At 47.5% G+C, this 17775-nt stretch overlaps 1 protein-coding gene across 3 annotated transcripts in view; it reads left to right on the top strand.

Annotated features, from left to right (window-relative positions):
* Lyn (LYN proto-oncogene, Src family tyrosine kinase) overlaps positions 1-12280 on the top strand; it is a 106446-nt gene extending 94166 nt beyond the window's left edge. For all 3 annotated transcript variants that reach the window (XM_057790665.1, XM_057790662.1, XM_057790664.1), the window contains exons 11-13: positions 5222-5375; positions 6144-6275; positions 10901-12280. In XM_057790665.1, coding sequence (XP_057646648.1) covers positions 5222-5375; positions 6144-6275; positions 10901-11103 — 489 coding nt within the window. In that variant the 3' untranslated portion in view covers positions 11104-12280. The remainder of the gene's footprint in view (positions 1-5221; positions 5376-6143; positions 6276-10900) is intronic.
* Positions 12281-17775: the final 5495 nt, after the last annotated feature.

Below are 17775 nucleotides of genomic sequence, written 5' to 3'. Positions count from 1 at the left end.
CTTGGTGTGAAAAGCCACACCGTGATACACGGCATGATAATGGTGCGGCAGTCGCAGGCTGCATATACAACTATGGTCACAGATTATGTCACCTCGTGATGATGTCACCACCTTAGTTTATGTGAGTTTAGCACATGATGCTTGAACAACAATAAAATCACTTAATGATAGATTTTTCAGAATGAATCCCTGTTGCCGAGCAACCGCGTAGCTATGAATAGACTAAAACATGACAGGCTAGCAGTCCATAGTGGCCTCTGGGATTTCGACCAAGGCCTGAGAGCCAGCCCTGACCTAGCTCACCCTACAGCCCCCCAAACTGAGCCTCTCCTTGGAAGAGGCAGTGGTGTTTCCTGCCTGCTGCAACTCCTTGGGTGGCTTCCGTTAGCAGCCGATACTTCCTGTCTCTGGCCTGTTGCTCTGGGCTCTGGCTGTGAAGCGCAGGCCACTCAGCTGATGGAGGCTGAAGGTGCTCAGCTGGCCAGCTGTCAGTTGAGGAGAGTCAGCTGACTGGATTGGGTGAGACAGCCCCTGAAGCCTCTCTTCCGTCCTAAGGTGCACTGGAGAGGCCGTGTCTCAGTGCTCGCTCTCTGACGCAGCAGGTCTGTCTAGCAGCTAACAAGACATGGCTGTCCTTTACCCCAGGTAGTATCATTACAACCTTCTGTGCCTAGGGTGCCAGCTGGTGTGGACCTCGTGGTTCATGGTTCTCTGCCTTGCCTGGTAGCTCGGCCCTTCCTCCCAGGACAGCAGCACACAGCCATTGTGTGTTTCACTGAAACAGAAGCATTTGTTTCGGTCATAAATACTTTCAAGTGCCAGTCATCATACTGGACAGACGTCCAGGTCATGGAGTGAACCTCCATGGCTCCCTTCACCCTGGTGTTTTATCGAGTCCTTAACTTCTCTAAACTCATTTTCATGTGTTCAGTGGAAGTAAAACCTGCCTACTGGACAGTCATAAATTAATCATAAAGGATGTAAAACACAATGAGTATTTAATTAGTGGCAGAGGAAGTGGTGATTATTAGCATCTCTCTGACTACCTAACTGTCATGACAATCACATCACCACCACCACTGTCACCACCACCACCATCACCACCATCACTGTTACCACCATCACCACCATCACCATCATCACTACCACTATTATCATATACCTAAACATAACACCACAAGACCATCTCCTGAGCCTAACAGATCCTTCTTCTACAGACTTGACCTCTCCAGTAGCTGCCTCACCAGTGGCTTTTCTGAGGTGTTGGGACATAGAGAATGAGGGGTTTGGGTTCTTCTGTCTTAGGATCTTTGGGGACAGCCATGCCTTGGCTTGATGTATTTTTTTAAAGAAAAAATACATTTATTTTTTATGTATACAGTGATCTGCCTGCATGCAGGAGGGCACCAGATCTCATTATTACTGGGAATTGAACTCGGGACCTCTGGAAGAGGAGCCACTGCTCTTAACCTCTGAACCATCTCTCCAGCCCAGCTTGATGTGTTTCTATGACAGTTCTTCCTGCAGTGCAGAATGCTAAGTGTCCTGAAAGAGGGAGAAAGAATCCTACGACCGGAGCCTCGTCCCTAGACTGGATCAGTGGGAGCTGGCTCTGGTTTCTTCCTGGTGCTATCAGACATAGCCAGATTTTCTCTGGCTAAAGCAAAACTATTTTAATTCTAAAGGGTTTTGTTTGCTTGGTTTTTAAAAGCCAGGAAAGAACAAGACAGTGGAGGTGGGGACTGAAGAGAGGGGCCTGGACAAGAGGAGCTATGGTGTGTGATAGCCCTTCACCTTACTGGATTACTACAATTTACACAGCCCAGCTAGAGCTATGCTCAGAATCTTGTCTCAGCCACACCCATACTACTGTCTGGAAGTTGAGTTCCACAAAACCCTCTGACTAGAATGGAAAGCCCGAGTAAGCAAGGCCTATTTAAGACTCAGTTTCCGAGAATCACTTTGAAACCCTTGCAGCATGTGCCTGGCTTGGGTGTGATGCAAACCTTCCTTCAGGTTCCTAGAATGTTCTTAGGATGAGCTGAGCATGGGACTCCATGGCCAAGCATAAGGGTGAGGTGAGCCCTTGCTGCCTGTGCTCACATCCTGTGTCCCACACAGGTTTCCAATTCCCCGCAGTTCCAACCCAAGCCGGCGTTTCTACCAGCTCCAGCTCCTTTGCCCGCCTGGCCCAGGTTCTATATAACCATTAGAATAGGAGCTAGGTGGGTCTCTGTGACCTAAAATTCCACAAAGGCTTGGTTACTAAGGAGGACTAGAAAGAGGCCCAGACAATGTCCATAGTGACCACGCAATTGCTTGGTCCCTTGGTGTCCCTTTTGAACCTCTCCCTGGCTCCTTTCAGTGAGACATCTCACTGTCTCCTTAAGCCCAGACATTCTACCCAGTTGTACGACAACTTCTTGCCCTCATTTTTCTTAGTCCCAGCATGCTCTGCACGCTCCAGCTTTAGCGGCCCTCCCGAGTAAGCCTGGTTGAGGCTGGTGTGCCAGCAAACAAAAAAACCAAGGCCTGACTCCTACCTCCCTCGTGTTACATCACCCTCTGCCCTCTGCGCCGTGCCCCACGGGTCTTCTAGAGGAAGTCAAGTGTGCCGCGTGCCCTCACCGGGACTCTCGTTCTCGCCGCCTTCTCTGGACTTCCTGTTGGAGCTGCTTTGAATAGTTTCCAGATCGGGGTGCATCTTCTGAGTGCCCAGGGCCGTTGAGAGTGGGGGCAAGCAGGGGCCACCCAGTCACTGCTATCCAGCCCAGCCTCCGGTTTTCCTGTTGTCAACGCCTGACTTCTGCTTTGTGTGCTCACCAATGATCACATAAGTACGATGCCTTCCGTGGCCAGGTTCCCGTGCCATTGCACTTGAAGTGTGTCTAGAGCTGGATGGAGGAGCGGATACAGCTCACCTGCAAAGTGGGCAAAGTGGGGAGCTGTGTCAGCTGCGCCCAGGGATGCACGCACTTGGCAGTGGGCACACGAGATGGGCACACAGGTAGAATGGGGAACGGTGGAGATGCATGGGCACAAGGGTGGTAGCCAGGAGGCTGTGGGAGTGGTCGTGGTGAGGAGGCTGGAAGATGCGCAGAAGCAGGTTCTGTAGGACCGTGGCAGCCTTGTCAAGGCATCTGGACAGTGTTCCTTTGTTGGCAGAGACTGCTCGTTCATTTCCCAGCCGTGCAGACCCAAAATGATCACACAGAAATTGTATTAATTAAAACACTGCTTGGCCAATCACTTAAGCATATTGCTAGCTAGCTCTCACATCTTAAGTTAACCCATTTCCATTATTCTTTTTTTTTTTTTCCATTTCCATTATTCTATGTATTGCAACAAGGCTCGTGGTTTACTGGTAAGGTTCTATCCACCATCTGTTTCCTTTTGTGGCCACATGGCTTATCTTTGACTCCACCTACTCTCTCCTCCTCTGTCTGCTTGGAAATCCCGCCTTGCCCTATTCTGTGTGCAATAGGCCCAAAGCGGCTTCTTTATTAATCAGTGGTATTGACAGCTTACAGAGGGGAATCTCACATCATTCCTTGGTGGCCATCAGGAGTGAAGTTCTGGATTGACTAGACTTTGAAGTAGTTCTGGGATATAGCGACTGTTCTCGAGTTTTTGTGACCCCAAGAATGACACCTGCCAAATCCTGTGTGCTTGGATGACCCTGGAAGGGGAACCAGGATGTGGCCCAGAGGAGAAGGGAGTGATAAAGAGCCGCTCCTTTGCTGAGCAGCGGAGGGGGAAAGGGCTTGGATGGGGTTCATTCACATCAGTGACGTGAGGAGGAGGAGGAAGTCAGGTCCTCCCAGCTGAGCTGCTGTAGGCCACACAGAATCTGCCAGAATCAGCTCACTATGGTGAGAAATAATTCTGATTGGAGGTGACTTCCTCTAACTCTCTCTCTCTCTCTCTCTCTCTCTCTCTCTCTCTCTCTCTCTCTCACACACACACACATACACACACACACACAGACACAGACACACATACTTCCTTCCTTATCCTTGACTTTGGCGGTACGATATGATCCTTTTGCTGACTTTGGAGCTGTGCCACGTTGTCTACCAGCACACTAAGTGGTCGTTTCTCCTCTCTCTGTTAATGTTTATTTGAATTCTCATCTTCCCCCATGGTCTTGCTTGGTTGTGGGTATGCTCCGTTCATCCCGAGGGACTGTGCTGGGAGGCTCTGGAGATCTGCAACCACACCCCTTCCTTAGCCTGACGGAGAGGATCTCGTCAGCCAGCACGCCACTCACATCCTGCTCCCGGTGCCTCATGAATGTTCTTGTATTAGGACATCACAATCTCCGTTCCTGTTGTCCCAGTTCTGGCTCCTACCGCAAAATAGCACGGACTGGATGGCTCAGACAAAAGGCATTTATTTCCCACAGTCCTAGGGACATCCAGGAGAAAACGTCAGCACATTCAGAGACTGGCATGGGCCGGTTCTCCTTCGCAGACAGCCTCTTAATAGCTAAGGCAGCCTGGGGTAGAAGGGACCAGGAAGCTCTGTGCGGCCTTTTATATAAGGTCACCAAGTCTGCCCTGCCTCCCTGACGTAATTACTTTATGACCACCAACACATTAAGGATAATATTGGGGGTCACTGTGTCAATGTATAAACTTGGGGGACAGAAACATCAGAGCATAACATATGTTTCCTCACTGAAGAATGACATCTGCCCATCAGCGTGGGCAGATTTTACAGGCAAAATAGTTTTACACTTTAAAAAATGTTGAAATATACTGTTATTTAAGAAAAACAAAACAAAAACAGTATTGCCATGGGGTTGAAGAAATAGCTACCCAGTTAAGACCTCGTTCACTTCCCAGAGCTCCTGTCAGGCAGCTGACAACTGCCTGTAACTCCAGCTCCAGGAGACTCTAATGCCCCCTTCTGGTCTCCATGAGCTCTTGCACTCAAAGTTTACATTCCAGCCCAAAGACACACCACACATACACACACACACACACACACACACACACACGTAGTGAAAAAAGTCTTTTTTAAAGTTGCTGCCGTTAGAGATGTTAGGGGGAGATTTTAGAAAGGACTTGAGGGTGACTTTATCACTATCTTAGAACCTCAAGCAATCAGAATAATTCACATAAAGGGATGTCAAACACTCAAGGATTGTTGAGTTTTCCGAGATGGCAAACCATGACCGCTTACCTGAAATGCAAACCTGGGCCCATTCCATTTGCAGATCGCAGAGGGCATGGCATATATCGAGAGGAAGAACTACATTCATCGGGACCTGCGCGCAGCTAATGTCCTGGTCTCAGATTCCCTCATGTGCAAGATTGCAGACTTTGGCCTCGCCAGAGTCATCGAAGACAACGAGTACACAGCGCGGGAAGGTATGTACGCAGAGTTACAGGGCCTTTTCTATGCGAGCGTATGGTGCACTTCCCGTACTTTCTACCCCATGCTTGATGCCCTCCCCTCACCCACCCCCAACCAGCCCACCATATGTTCCCTCCCTTCCCACGGACCACCTTGCCTCCACCTTCAAGACAGGGCCTTGCTTTGCAGCCAATACGTGTGTGAAACTTCAAACCAAGACACAGTAAAAGCAATGTTTTCAAGTGATGGCTACGAACCCTTAGCTGTTCCATGATTTTTCTTATTAAAGAAAAATCTGAACTGTTTTGTAGGGACATTCTGTTATGTTTGTTAGGTTTGGTGTTTTGAGATGGGGTCCTGCTTGACTGTCCAGGTTGGTTTTAAACTCTTAGGATCAAGAGATCCTTCTGCCTAATCTGAGACTACAGGAAAACACCAGCATGCTCGACTCTATAAAATGTCTACACCGAAGATCAGTGCTATAAAGTCTGGTTTGACAGGCAAAAATACACACTAAGCAAAATGTCTTTACATGGTATGCCATGTCTGTTTGCGGTTAAAGTTAGGCCAGTTACAGTGCCCCCTACAGGCTCTAAAAGAAACTGTGCTTCTAAGGAAGGGAGGGCCAAAGGGAATGGCATTTGACACCACGTCCCTTTTGACTGTGCATGTATCTTACCTATTCCAAATAAATAACTTGAATTTCTAAAAACTCAAAGGAGAGAATGATCCATGACCTTCCAGCCTGAGCTCTGAGTAAAAGCCCGTGTCTCCCTCTGCAGGTGCTAAGTTCCCTATCAAGTGGACGGCTCCAGAGGCCATCAACTTTGGCTGCTTCACTATCAAGTCTGATGTGTGGTCCTTCGGAATTCTCCTGTATGAAATCGTCACCTATGGGAAAATCCCCTACCCAGGTATTGCTTGCCTACTTCCCTCTCGCATGTTCTGTGTGAAGGAAGAACTAAACAGCCTGAAGATGTTTACAAAGTAAAATAGCGCCATCCACCCCAAATCCATGCTCCCGGCAGAGCTCCGGGATGTCCTCTTCTGAGAAAATCTTTCTGAAAGATGTGTGGGTGCTTCTTGGCCTTTATCCTACTCTTCCTTCTCTGAGTCCACCACTTCCTACCTCATCTGCGCTTGGCACTGCTCTGGGTGCTTAAATGAGGCACCTTAGACACTGATGGCCTCCTCCAAGGCAGGGCTCCAGATGGAGCAGAACGTACAAGAAACCAGGGCCTTCACATCTACTTGTGAGAACTCGGGTGGTGAGCAGGGTGGTAGTTTCTCCCTTCAGGAGGTAGTTGCTACTGTTCAGCAGTGAAGGACTCTTCCGATCTTAGGATGTCACTGAGGGCATTGTTCATATCTACAGCTGAATTTCATTGTTCTACCGGCTCTGCCTGCCTCAAGAGTCTGTATTGACACAAAGAAGGGTTCTTCTAAAATTCCCAATTTCTCATTAGTGTCTTTTAGTCAAAACTGTGTGAATAAGATGAATTTAAAGCTAAATTTTTAGTGGCCAGAGAGATGGCTCAGCAGTTAAGAACACTGACTGCTCTTCCGGAGGACCTAGGTTTGATGACCAGGACCTACATGGTAGCTCACAACTGTCTGTAACTCCAGTACCCAGGGATCCATCTCTTTGGTTTCAGGAGCTTGCTGCCACAGGGTGAGGAACTTGTACGGCTTCAATGCATGGTAGAAAGCAGAAGGGCGAGCAGGCTCGTGAAGAATGAGCTAAGTGGAAGGGATGGCCTCACTTCCTAAAAACTCTCAGTGACTAATGTGGGCCCTCAAGAGCAAGCACTGGTTCCTATGAGAAAGGCATCCATCTTGCTTACCAGCCTAGCCACCCCCCCCCCTTTGGGCAGGGTTTCTCTGTAGCTTTGGAACCTGTACTTGAACTAGCTCTTGTAGACCAGGCTGGCTTCAAACTCGCAGAGATCCGTTGCCTCTGCCTCCCGAGTGCTGGGATTAAAGACGTGCTCCACTACCACCTGGCCAGCCTAGCCCTCTTTTTTCAGAGTCCACCTTCCAATACTTTCAGAATACCATTTATTCAATCCTCAACATGAGTTCCAGGAGGACACGCCCTCCCTAGTCTATGTACCGTGTTTGCAGGGGCACAGCCAGACAGGCTCTGGGTACTGCACTGCCTGTGATCACTGCCCTCCCCTGCCCGTCAGGGGCTTGCCACTTCATCTGAAGACTTCCCAGGTTGTGTCAGGGTGGGCCAACATGCTTGTTGCTGTCCCTTTCGGTAGGCACTTTGCTTGCCTTTCTTCCCCTTGGTTCAGGCCACCGCTGCCTCTCCCTGATGCCAGATGTCTTGAGCTTCATCAAAAGTGGAGTCTAAGCTTCTATTTCGCACTCTCTCTTTCACTGTTATTTGTTTTGGAGTGAATTATAGGGGGGAAATGGGAGGGAAGGCAAAAGAGCCTCACTTTTGTCTTAAAACCAAAATTACAGTTATATTTGTATATGGTTTTTATGAGAAGAGAGGGTCCCTGCACATGACCTTGACTGTACTCTTATAAGGATATTAGGCTTGAAAACGATGCAGGTTTTTTATGTCATTGGCCTGATGTCATCATGTTATCTCTAGCTTTTTAGAACCATGTGTGAACCCAAAATTTCAAATTCATCCTACTGTGAATATCTGCCTTGACCTTAAATGATACTTAGAAAATACTTATAAAGTATATTTCTGGTTTTCCCTTTACCCAGAAGTCCCTAAGTCCTGGAATATTGTACAGTCTTGCTGGGTTCCCCTCTCCTGTCATTAGCCCCCAATTTATTTTCTAATCCCTGTACCATATCTTCCTCCTTCCCTTGCTCTTTGACCAGTCTGTCGCTTCTGCTTATTCCTGCTCCCTGAATGCCACTTCCTGCTCTCTGGATATTACCTCCCCTGTCCCCAAGTGAGAGTGTCTTTTCCTTGGCTATGTGTCACCTGAAGACAGCTCTCTATGGTAGCCATCTCTTTGCCCTCCTCGGAACTTAGTGCTCCTTCATAACCCATTTAGTAGCAAGCCCTGTGGAAGGAGTGAAGGATGCAGCGTGAAAGGCTGGAGGCTTCCAGCCCGTGGGCGTTTGCCTTCTTTAGCCTAGCCACAAACTAAGCGGCAACTATGAGTTTAGCATGAGTTGGAGCTCTGCCTCCCATCTCCGCTCTTCTATTAGACTTGCCGTATCATGGCTTGCTGTTTGTTTTGGTTCACTCAAGCAAGAGAAGACGGGTTTTGGATTCTTCTTTCTTCTCTTTTGAAAGTGGATTCCCCAGGCAGGATGGCACGTGCTGCCCTTGGTCTTCAGCTTTGAGGATGCTCTTTAAAAAATCTGCAATGATGGCACACGCCTTTAATCCCAGCACTTGGGAGGCAGAGGCAGGCAGATCTCTGTGAGTTCGAGACCAGCCTGGTCTACAAGAGCTAGTTCCAGGACAGGTTCCAAAACCACAGAGAAACCCTGTCTCGAAAAACAAAAAAAAAAAAAAAAAAAAGAAAAGAAAAGAAAAATCTGCAGGGAGGCTTAGGAGACCATACAAAGCTTTATCTTCTGTGGGCATCTGACCTTTAATGCAACCAAGGATTCTTTTTTTTTTTTTTTTTTTTTTTTTTTTTTTTTTTTTGGTTTTCCGAGACAGGGTTTCTCTGTGGTTTTGGAGCCTGTCCTGGAACTAGCTCTTGTAGACCAGGCTGGTCTCGAACTCACAGAGATCCGCCTGCCTCTGCCTCCCGAGTGCTGGGATTAAAGGCGTGCGCCACCACCACCCGGCGCAACCAAGGATTCTTCAGGAAGGAAGTGAGCAAGATATTCCTAACCAAGCTTGCAGCCCCACTAGCACCCTAGAACTTCAAGCAGAAGTAAAACCAGACATTTCTTCAGAAGTGGATCCAATAGCCAGAGTCACAAAATGTTGTGGAGATCCAAGTTCCAGTTACAGAAAAGTGATACCTACCTGCTCGTTGCCTAGGCATCAAGGACCTGAAATCTTCCAGTCAGAGGACTCAAGGAGACAGAGAGGAAAGCGGGATTTCATGAGCAGACTTGAAGAAAATTAACTCACCAGTTAAATGGCTTGGAAGAGATATAAATGGAGGAAAGGGGCTGGAGAGATGGCTCAGCAGTTAAGAGCACTGGCTTCTCTTCTAGGGGCCCAGGGTTCAATTCCCAGCAGCCATGTGGTAGCACAACCATCTATAACTCCAGTCCCAGGGAATTTGATACCCTCTTCTGGCCTCATTAGGCACTGTGTGCATGAGATAACACAGACATACACTTGGGCAAAACACCCACACACATAATAAATGAATGACATTTTAGAAAAGAGATACAAACTAGTACAAAGCTTATTTGATTCTTTCCATTTAGACACCACAGCTCCTGCAGGGCAGGGACAAGCATTCTTCTAGAGGTTACATCAGGAGAGGCTCCTTAGCACCCCTGTTCTGTGAAGGGAAGTCAGTGAAGGGCTGAAGGGGCATCCAAGGATGAAATGTGCATAAAATATTTGTAATGTTTTAAATGCTAAAAGAATCTTCCCTGCCAAAGGGGAAACTGAGGGTGAATATTGGGCTGGTGTGGTTAATGTAAAAGGTCAGCCAAGTCCCATATCAGTCTGTATGTGTGTGTGCACGTTAGTGTGAGGGAGTTATCTACAGATGTGCAGGCGCATGCACATGTACGAGTGCAGGCACACACACATGTACACATGCTTGTCCAGGCCAGAGGACAACACTGGGGTTCACTCTTCAGTGCTGTCTTTTGTTTTCTTCAGATAATCTCTCATTAGCGTGGAATTTACCAAGTAGGCTAGACTGGTGATGGGCTAGCCTCACCTCTGCTGTCCTTCGCTGCCCTCCGTTGCCCCACCCCCACTGGCCCCCAGAGTTAGGACTGCAAGTGTGTACCCCCTTGCTGGGATTTTAATGTGGAATCTGGTAGTCTAATTCGGTTATGATGCCTATGAGATATGCCTGATTTTGGCTTTGCAAACTGATTCTTTGACACACGTGTCCATTCTAGAACATACTGATTGAGCTGCCTGCAGAGTTCCTTCTCTGTCTTATTAAGTGCTCTCAGGTGGCAGAGAGCATGGCAGGGGAGACAGAAAAGGAAGCACTTGCAAACCCGGGACCACGTGTCCCTCCCCTGGCAGCCCACTTAAATACCCTGGCATGCTGGGATTTGGAGTCCGGACCCATGCAACTCCCAGGCCAGGGGGCTGGGATGGATGCCCGGGGCTAGGGTGAAGCTCCCAACTTAACAGAACCTACCTACAAGGCTCATTTTAACTTAATCACCTCTTTATGGGCCTTATCTCCAATTACAGTACCACTCTGAGGGACTGACAGTTAAAACGTCAACCTATGAATTTGGGGAGACTATCCTCCAACCCATAAGCAGATTCTAGGAACCTTTTTTACCATCCAAACCCAGACTGCCAGCAGTAAGCTGGTCCCTGCAGTGCTATGCCGTTGAACTGGGCTTCTAACCTCACCGTGGCTGCTGTTTTGTTTGTTCTGGGCCACAGGGAGGACCAACGCCGACGTGATGAGTGCGCTGTCCCAGGGCTACCGGATGCCACGCATGGAGAACTGCCCAGATGAGCTCTACGACATCATGAAGATGTGCTGGAAAGAAAAGGCGGAAGAGAGGCCGACGTTTGACTACCTACAGAGCGTCCTGGATGACTTCTACACTGCCACGGAAGGGCAGTACCAGCAGCAGCCATAGTGGGCATGGAGTCCTGCCCCTTGTAATTACCAGGAAAAGCAGCCTTCAGGCGCAGCCAATCATCTCGCGCCAGGACCCTCTGTGTTCCTGGTTCCTGACGGACAGGCCAGATTAACTCAGGAAGAACACCCTGGACTTGAGATGCTGTTTCTTACATGGGTGGCCACTGCTCGGTGGGACCACAGGCAGAATACAAACACCCACTCCCTCCAATACACACCCCGTCGGCTCTACATGTGACTCCGGCTCAGAGACTGTCGGCAACAAATTTCCAGATGCAGCAAGAACTAAACTCACTTAGCAAAAATAACCTCATGCACAAGCACAGATGTTCCTTGACCTCCTCCATGCTTTGGCTTACTTCTTTAAAAACTACTAATACAGCCTGTTAGGTTTTTACACGTGAAGCCACCAGCTTTAAGACATCTTTTCTAACTTTGAATGTTTTCGCTGTGGAGATTTCATTCCTCCCCACCTCCGACCCCCATCACCCCGTCACCCCCAGCCCACCCCACCCCCACTCCAGTCCGAGACTGTTAAACATTTTCCTTTGTGGTAAGGCAGATGGTCGGGCGGGAGGTAGCACCCGCTCGCCCTGCAGGAGCGCCATGTATGGGCAGGCAGAGATCACTGCTGAAACTGGGGCCCTTTGGAGCTACACCACCACCCAGACCTCCCAGTGTGGGCAGGAGAGTTCTGCCCTCTGGGGAAATGTTTTTAATGGTCTGGGTATTTCAATCACAGTATTCTCTAAAGGCTTTTCTGACAGGGTCCTTTGGGAGAACTTTGACTTACCCGTAAGAATCTTTACAAGGCCTTCCAAAAACCGTAAAGTCTTTCTTTGACTGCCTCAAATGACTTGAACATTTTATGAATCATACATTTTAGCTGTACTCTAAGAAGTGAAAAAATGCCATGTTTGGGACTATTTTTGTGATTCTTTTCTCTTTTCTGAATTGTGTAAGATGTGTGAGAGACTATTTACACCTGCAGGTAGGAAGGAGGTGGCCACGGAGAAGCCTCCAGCAGGACCTGAGAAGCTTTGTTACCCACCCGGGTATTGCACTGTAAACTCCAGTTGGAAACTGCTGTGTCCACCCCTTTCACTTACGCTGTTGTGTACATACTTAATAATTCTATTTTTGATTTTATTTTAATACACTCAGTAACATCTTGAGGGTTTTTGTCTCGTGTTTCAACTTGAAGTTTTCGACTCTTGTCAGTGTATAAACAGGAGCTGGTTGGTGGGGGAAAGGCAGGAAGAGACTCTGTACAGTCGGTCATGGCACGAGCTTCCGAGGTCCCTCCGTGGCTGGAGCATTTCAGGGTGGAGGACTGAGCAGTTGATGGCCAGGGTGCCAGAGGGTCTGTTTTCTAACTGTAATTTGTTTACTTTAGCTGGATGCCTGGGGGAAGGAGCTAATTTTCCTTAAACTTTGTCTATTTCCTGATTTTTAAAATAATATCTTTTCAAAGTATTCTCAAGCCCTCCGTTTCCAAGTGCCCTGTTTACAAACATTGCCTGTGCCCCTTTGGTCACGTGATCTACAATAGCAGGTTCTCTGACGCCCTTCCCTACAGGCGCTGATTTCAGAACTCGCCTGTGGGCTCCAATTTATTTCATGGAAAGGAAGTGCAAAGAGTCCCTAAAGCTAAAGACAGCTCTTGCAAGTTGCTAAGAATTCGTCTTCCTTTGGCGTCTCTCCTCCATCCAGCTGATCCTTTCTCCCACGTGCTGGCTTCCTCGGGAGCCATCGGGTGTACCGGGCAGCAGCTGGGGAGATTGCTCAGCGGGTTACATGCTTGCTAAGCAAGTCTGAGGACCTGCATTCAGATCCCAGAACCTTGATTTTCTGCAATTGCAGGGTTCCTACTGGGAGGTAGGAGCCAGGGATGGGAAAGTCCCCAAAAGCTTAATGTTCAGCTAGCCTGACACATACAGCAACAAACAAGAGACTCTGGTTAAGGTAAAAAGTGAAGACTATTACCCGAGCTTGACCCCTGGTCACACACATATGCACACACATACTGTACACACGCACACATCATGCACACACAGGTTAAGAAAACAACAGAAGGAGTGGCCACTTTTTCTATAGTCGCATAGTGGCTACATCAATGGCAAAGAAACAGTTACAATTATAAAGTTATTTCCATCCTCTACCCCTTCATAAATGGCATCCAAGGGCCACAGCTGCTAAAATGTTTGCGGTGGGGAATGCTACCCTGTCCAGCTCAACTGTGCTAAAGGACATGCTCACCCCAGTGTTGACCGCCAGCCCCCTGTTTGCATCACCAGCTTCCACAGCCAGCTGGTGACCGCCTTCCATCTTCTCAGCAGAAAGTCACCCAGGTGGGGCTGCTTTCCACCTTCTCCTGGTGTCTTCACCTCCTTGTTCCTGGTCCTACCTTCCCCTGGTGTCTTCACCTCCTTGTTCCTTTTACCTTGTAGGTTCAGTGCAGGTAAGCCTGGCTATTTTTGCTGAAGGAAATGTTTATTTAAGCACACTCACCCAGCATATACTCAAGGTTTTGTTTTTTTTTTTTTTTTTTACCTTTCTCACTTTATCAGGATTTTCTCCAGCTCACACAACAGCCCTGAAATTCTTGAAAGATTTCATGACTGAGGGATCGGGTGCATTCAACACTGAAGGACTAAACTGGAGTTTTGTTTGCTTGTTTATTTGTTTGTTTTCCTTGTTATTTCCTTATGAGATAAAGTGAGAACAGCAAACTCCAACTGCTAGGCCACCGAGAGCACCTACCATATGAAATCAAATGATTAGGACCCTTCTTAGCAGATTGGCTGTGATTCGGTTAGATGTTCTGATTGGCAAGGGTATAAATCTCAAAGTGATCCACTAAAGTCCACATAGACATGAGGAGAAATTTCCCTAAGTATTTTTTTTATTATATGTATGAAATGCCATGCAAGCAAGGTTTTGAGGCTAGTCTGGGCTACTGTAGTAGTTAGGGATTTTGTTGCTGTGAAGAGACAACATGCTCACAGCAACTCTATAAAGGACAACATTTAATTGGGGCTGGCTTACAGTTCAGAGGTTCAGGCCATTACCATCATGGTGGGAAGCATGGCGGCGTGCAGGCAGACATGGTGCTGGAGAGGAGCTGAGAGTTCTCCATCTGGATCTGCAGGCAATGGGAAGGAAGAGTGAGCTACTGGGCCCAGGTTGAGCTTCTGAAACCTCAAAACCCAGCCTCAGTGACGTGATTCTTTCAACAAGGCCACGTTTCCTGATAGTGCCACTCCCTATGGGCCTATGGGGGCCATTTTATTCAAACCACCACAATGTCATACTGAGATTCGCAAAGCTAATAAAATGATCATGTAACAATTAAATTCACCAATACACTTGCAAGCACAGTCTCTAGCTTTCAAATTAAATGTTTTGCTAGTATTTCTGGTTCATTTTATGAGGGAGGAGGTATTAAAACTGATAACATTTTGATTCAGCAAGTTCTAGACTGCTATGTGGAAAGATTTCCAATTTAGTTTCCTGTGCTTTTGATGTGTGTGTGGGGGGGGGGACAAGCGCAGGATTGTGTGTTGAGACCAGGGAACAGCTCTGTGGTGGCTTTTTTCACCTTTTGTGGGTCCTAGAGATGTAATCAGTCCATCAAGTGTGCATCATCAGGCCGCAGGAAACTTTACCCACTTCGGTGCCCACTGACCCTCACTTCCTGTGCTCTTGTGAGTCTGTTAAATACTTCAGATAGACATGCGAAAAGTAACACAGAGTTCCTGGGGTGGCCACAATATGGTAGCACTTGCCTGAGTGTGAAAACAATGGTAGCAATCTCCATGGTGATAATCTCTAGGTTGTTCGGAAGACGTTAGGAATAATCTAGATTGCCAAGTATAGCCTTAATATAGAACTAGAGTTATCTCCACAAGAGATGCCAGGTCCCAAAACAAGAAGGATAACTGGCCTGGAGGTGGTGGTGCACACCTTTATTCCCAGCACTCGGGAGGCAGAGGCAGGCGGATCTTTGTGAGTTTGAGACCAGCCTGGTCTACAAAGCAAGTTCCAGGACAGCCAGGGCTTTTACACAGAGAAACCCTGTCTTGAAAAAACAAAAATAAATAAATAATTGTAAGTTCTATTCACTTTTTAGTTTTATCACTTAGTGGCTGCCACTAGGTTTTTTTTAAGGATTAATATAATTAATATGCTGAATATTTGCTGGTAAAACCTCAGTGAGCACTAAGAAACTTTTAATCAAATAAGGCATGTGGGGAAGAAGTTCCTAGACACTCCCAACAGGTGGGATGAGGCCTATGAATAGATACAGATCAGTTTTCATCACCAGGTGAGTTCCACCTTTTTGTTTTGGGGATGTGGAGATCTTGGAACTGTGGATGGAGGCACGGGCCTGTTCTCAGTGGCTTGAGGAATGCAGGAGCTTTTAGTGTCGGTGCCAGACACTGGCTGCTCAAAACCCTCCTGAAGCAGCCATTTAGTTACACTCCTCTGAAACAATACATTCTGATTAATATAATAACGGCACCATGGGACGTTTGCTCCGTAGCAGTTCGATGGGGGGAAATTGTGGTATGGACTGACTACAACAAGCTTTCTGTGGGAGCCACGGTAAAGTGCAGGGCGAGGAACCATCACACATTCGGCCCAGAATGGAACTCAGGTGGGTGATTGGATTTTCCCAAAGGGACCGGAAACCACTGGGAGTGACAGAGCAGACAGCCCTTGATCGCATGAGATAGAACACGGAAATCTTTTTAAGCTGTTTGCCTCATTGTTTTGAATTGCTTATGTTAAAAAGATATTAAAGTGATCACCCCCTAGTCTCTTCCTACCAGCCGTATCTCTTTGGGCCAAGGATGGTTATTCAGCCCTGTTTCAGCAGACACTTCCCTGTCGAAGAAACCATTTATGAGGGACAGCAACGTTTCGCCTTAAGTTGCCTGCTTACTGTTGACAAGCACAGCAGTGGCAAGATAGAACGAGAAAATCATTAGAAAAGAGACAAAAGTAGACATAAAGTGTGAGGACCATTCTGAGGGGATTGAAGCCCTGAGAAAGGGTTTCCCTGAAACACGTGGCACGGCCAAAGGAGGCTTCAAAGATAAGCTACAGGCAGTGATGCTGCAGCAAGAAGAGGCACGGCAGGGGACGGGGCACAGCAGGGGCTGATGCAGCAGCAACAGGAGGCACAGCAGGGGACGGGGCACATGGCGGGACTGATGCTTCAGCAAGAAGAGGCACAGCAGGGGACGGGGCACACCAGGGGCTGATGCTACAGTAACAGGAGGCACAGCAGGGGACGAGGCACATTGAAGGCTGGGCTCCTGCCTTCCAGAGGAGCATATGCAGAACTTCGGAGCAGGTTCATCACAATGGGTCACTAGGCTCCACACAGCTCAGGCAGGATTCTAGGGTGGCAGTCATTGTGAATCTCATGGAGACCCACCGCATGGCAGGTGCTTAGAAGTCAAGAAATCTGGATCAGGCCATGTCTCAGGGAAAAGCATCAAAAGTGAGGGGCAGGAGCTAGAGAGATGGCTCAGTAGTTAAGAGCATTAGTTGCTCTTCCAGAAGACCCAGATTTAACTCCCAGCACCCACAAAGAAGCTCACAGCTGTCTGTAACTCTCAAAAGGTTGCTAGGCAACCCTTTTCCCTCCTCTTCTCACTCTCTTTTGACAAGCAAGATTATAGGATAGCTCCAGAGGGGTCTTGGATGGAATTTAAATCTGAAAAAATAAAGCCAGAGACCACTACAGTTGTGCACCATCTTTAGTGTGTGTGCTTTCCCTGCTAATCTGGAGACGTTCATAGACAATTGCAGGCTCACAGCTGCAATGAGAAAGGCCTTGAGCTGCTGTTTATTGTGCTTCTTGCATCTCTGCTGGAGAGACCAGCTGCATTCCTGGGCTAGGAGTATCTTTCTCTCTCTCTCCTTTTATATTGCCTGAAATTTCCCTGTCTTTCTATCCTTTCTCATTAGAAATAGAGACAAAATATAAAAAATTTAATAAAACTCTTCATTTTATGGAGTTGGATTACAAAAACCATTTTTCCTTATTAATCACTAATGTAACAAAGCATCCGTTTGGAAAATGAATTCACATATAGATAAAATCCTAGATCAAGAGCAAGGGAAGGAAAATCAAGGCCATCTTTCTAGACCCTGGTGTGAGGCTGAGGAAAAAGTCTAGTGTTTACTCACAGAGAATTTGGGGTGATGACTTCCCCTACACTCACACAGAATTTGGGGTGATGACTTCCCCTACACTCACCTTCAACTGTGAGCAAAGGCTTACAATATAAATGTAAAGTAGCCCACCAAAAACTAGGCGGTGGTGGCACACACCTTTAATCCAATCCCAGCACTGGTGTGGCAGAGGCAGGTGGGTCTCAGGGAGTTCAAGGTCAGCCTGAACTACAGAGAGAGTTCCCGGACAGCCAGGGAGAAACTCTGTCTTGAAAAACAAAAACAAACCAAATAAATAAATAAAATTTTTAAAAAAACTCCCACAAAGCACCTGCAAAATAAGGACTGGATGTGTCTCCCTGGAGGGAAAAAAAGGTTTTAAAACTTGACAAAAGCTGGGACTCCAGTTTTGCTTCTATCAGATGTAGGTGTTTCCTGGTATGTTCCCTCATCAATGTTAACCAAACCTGCTGGGTAGAAG

This window comes from Chionomys nivalis, chromosome 16 (assembly GCF_950005125.1).
Source record: "Chionomys nivalis chromosome 16, mChiNiv1.1, whole genome shotgun sequence".
NCBI lineage: Eukaryota > Metazoa > Chordata > Mammalia > Rodentia > Cricetidae > Chionomys > Chionomys nivalis.
The sequence above is the reverse complement of the archived record's forward strand: the minus strand, read 5'-3'. Positions and strand labels throughout refer to the sequence as shown.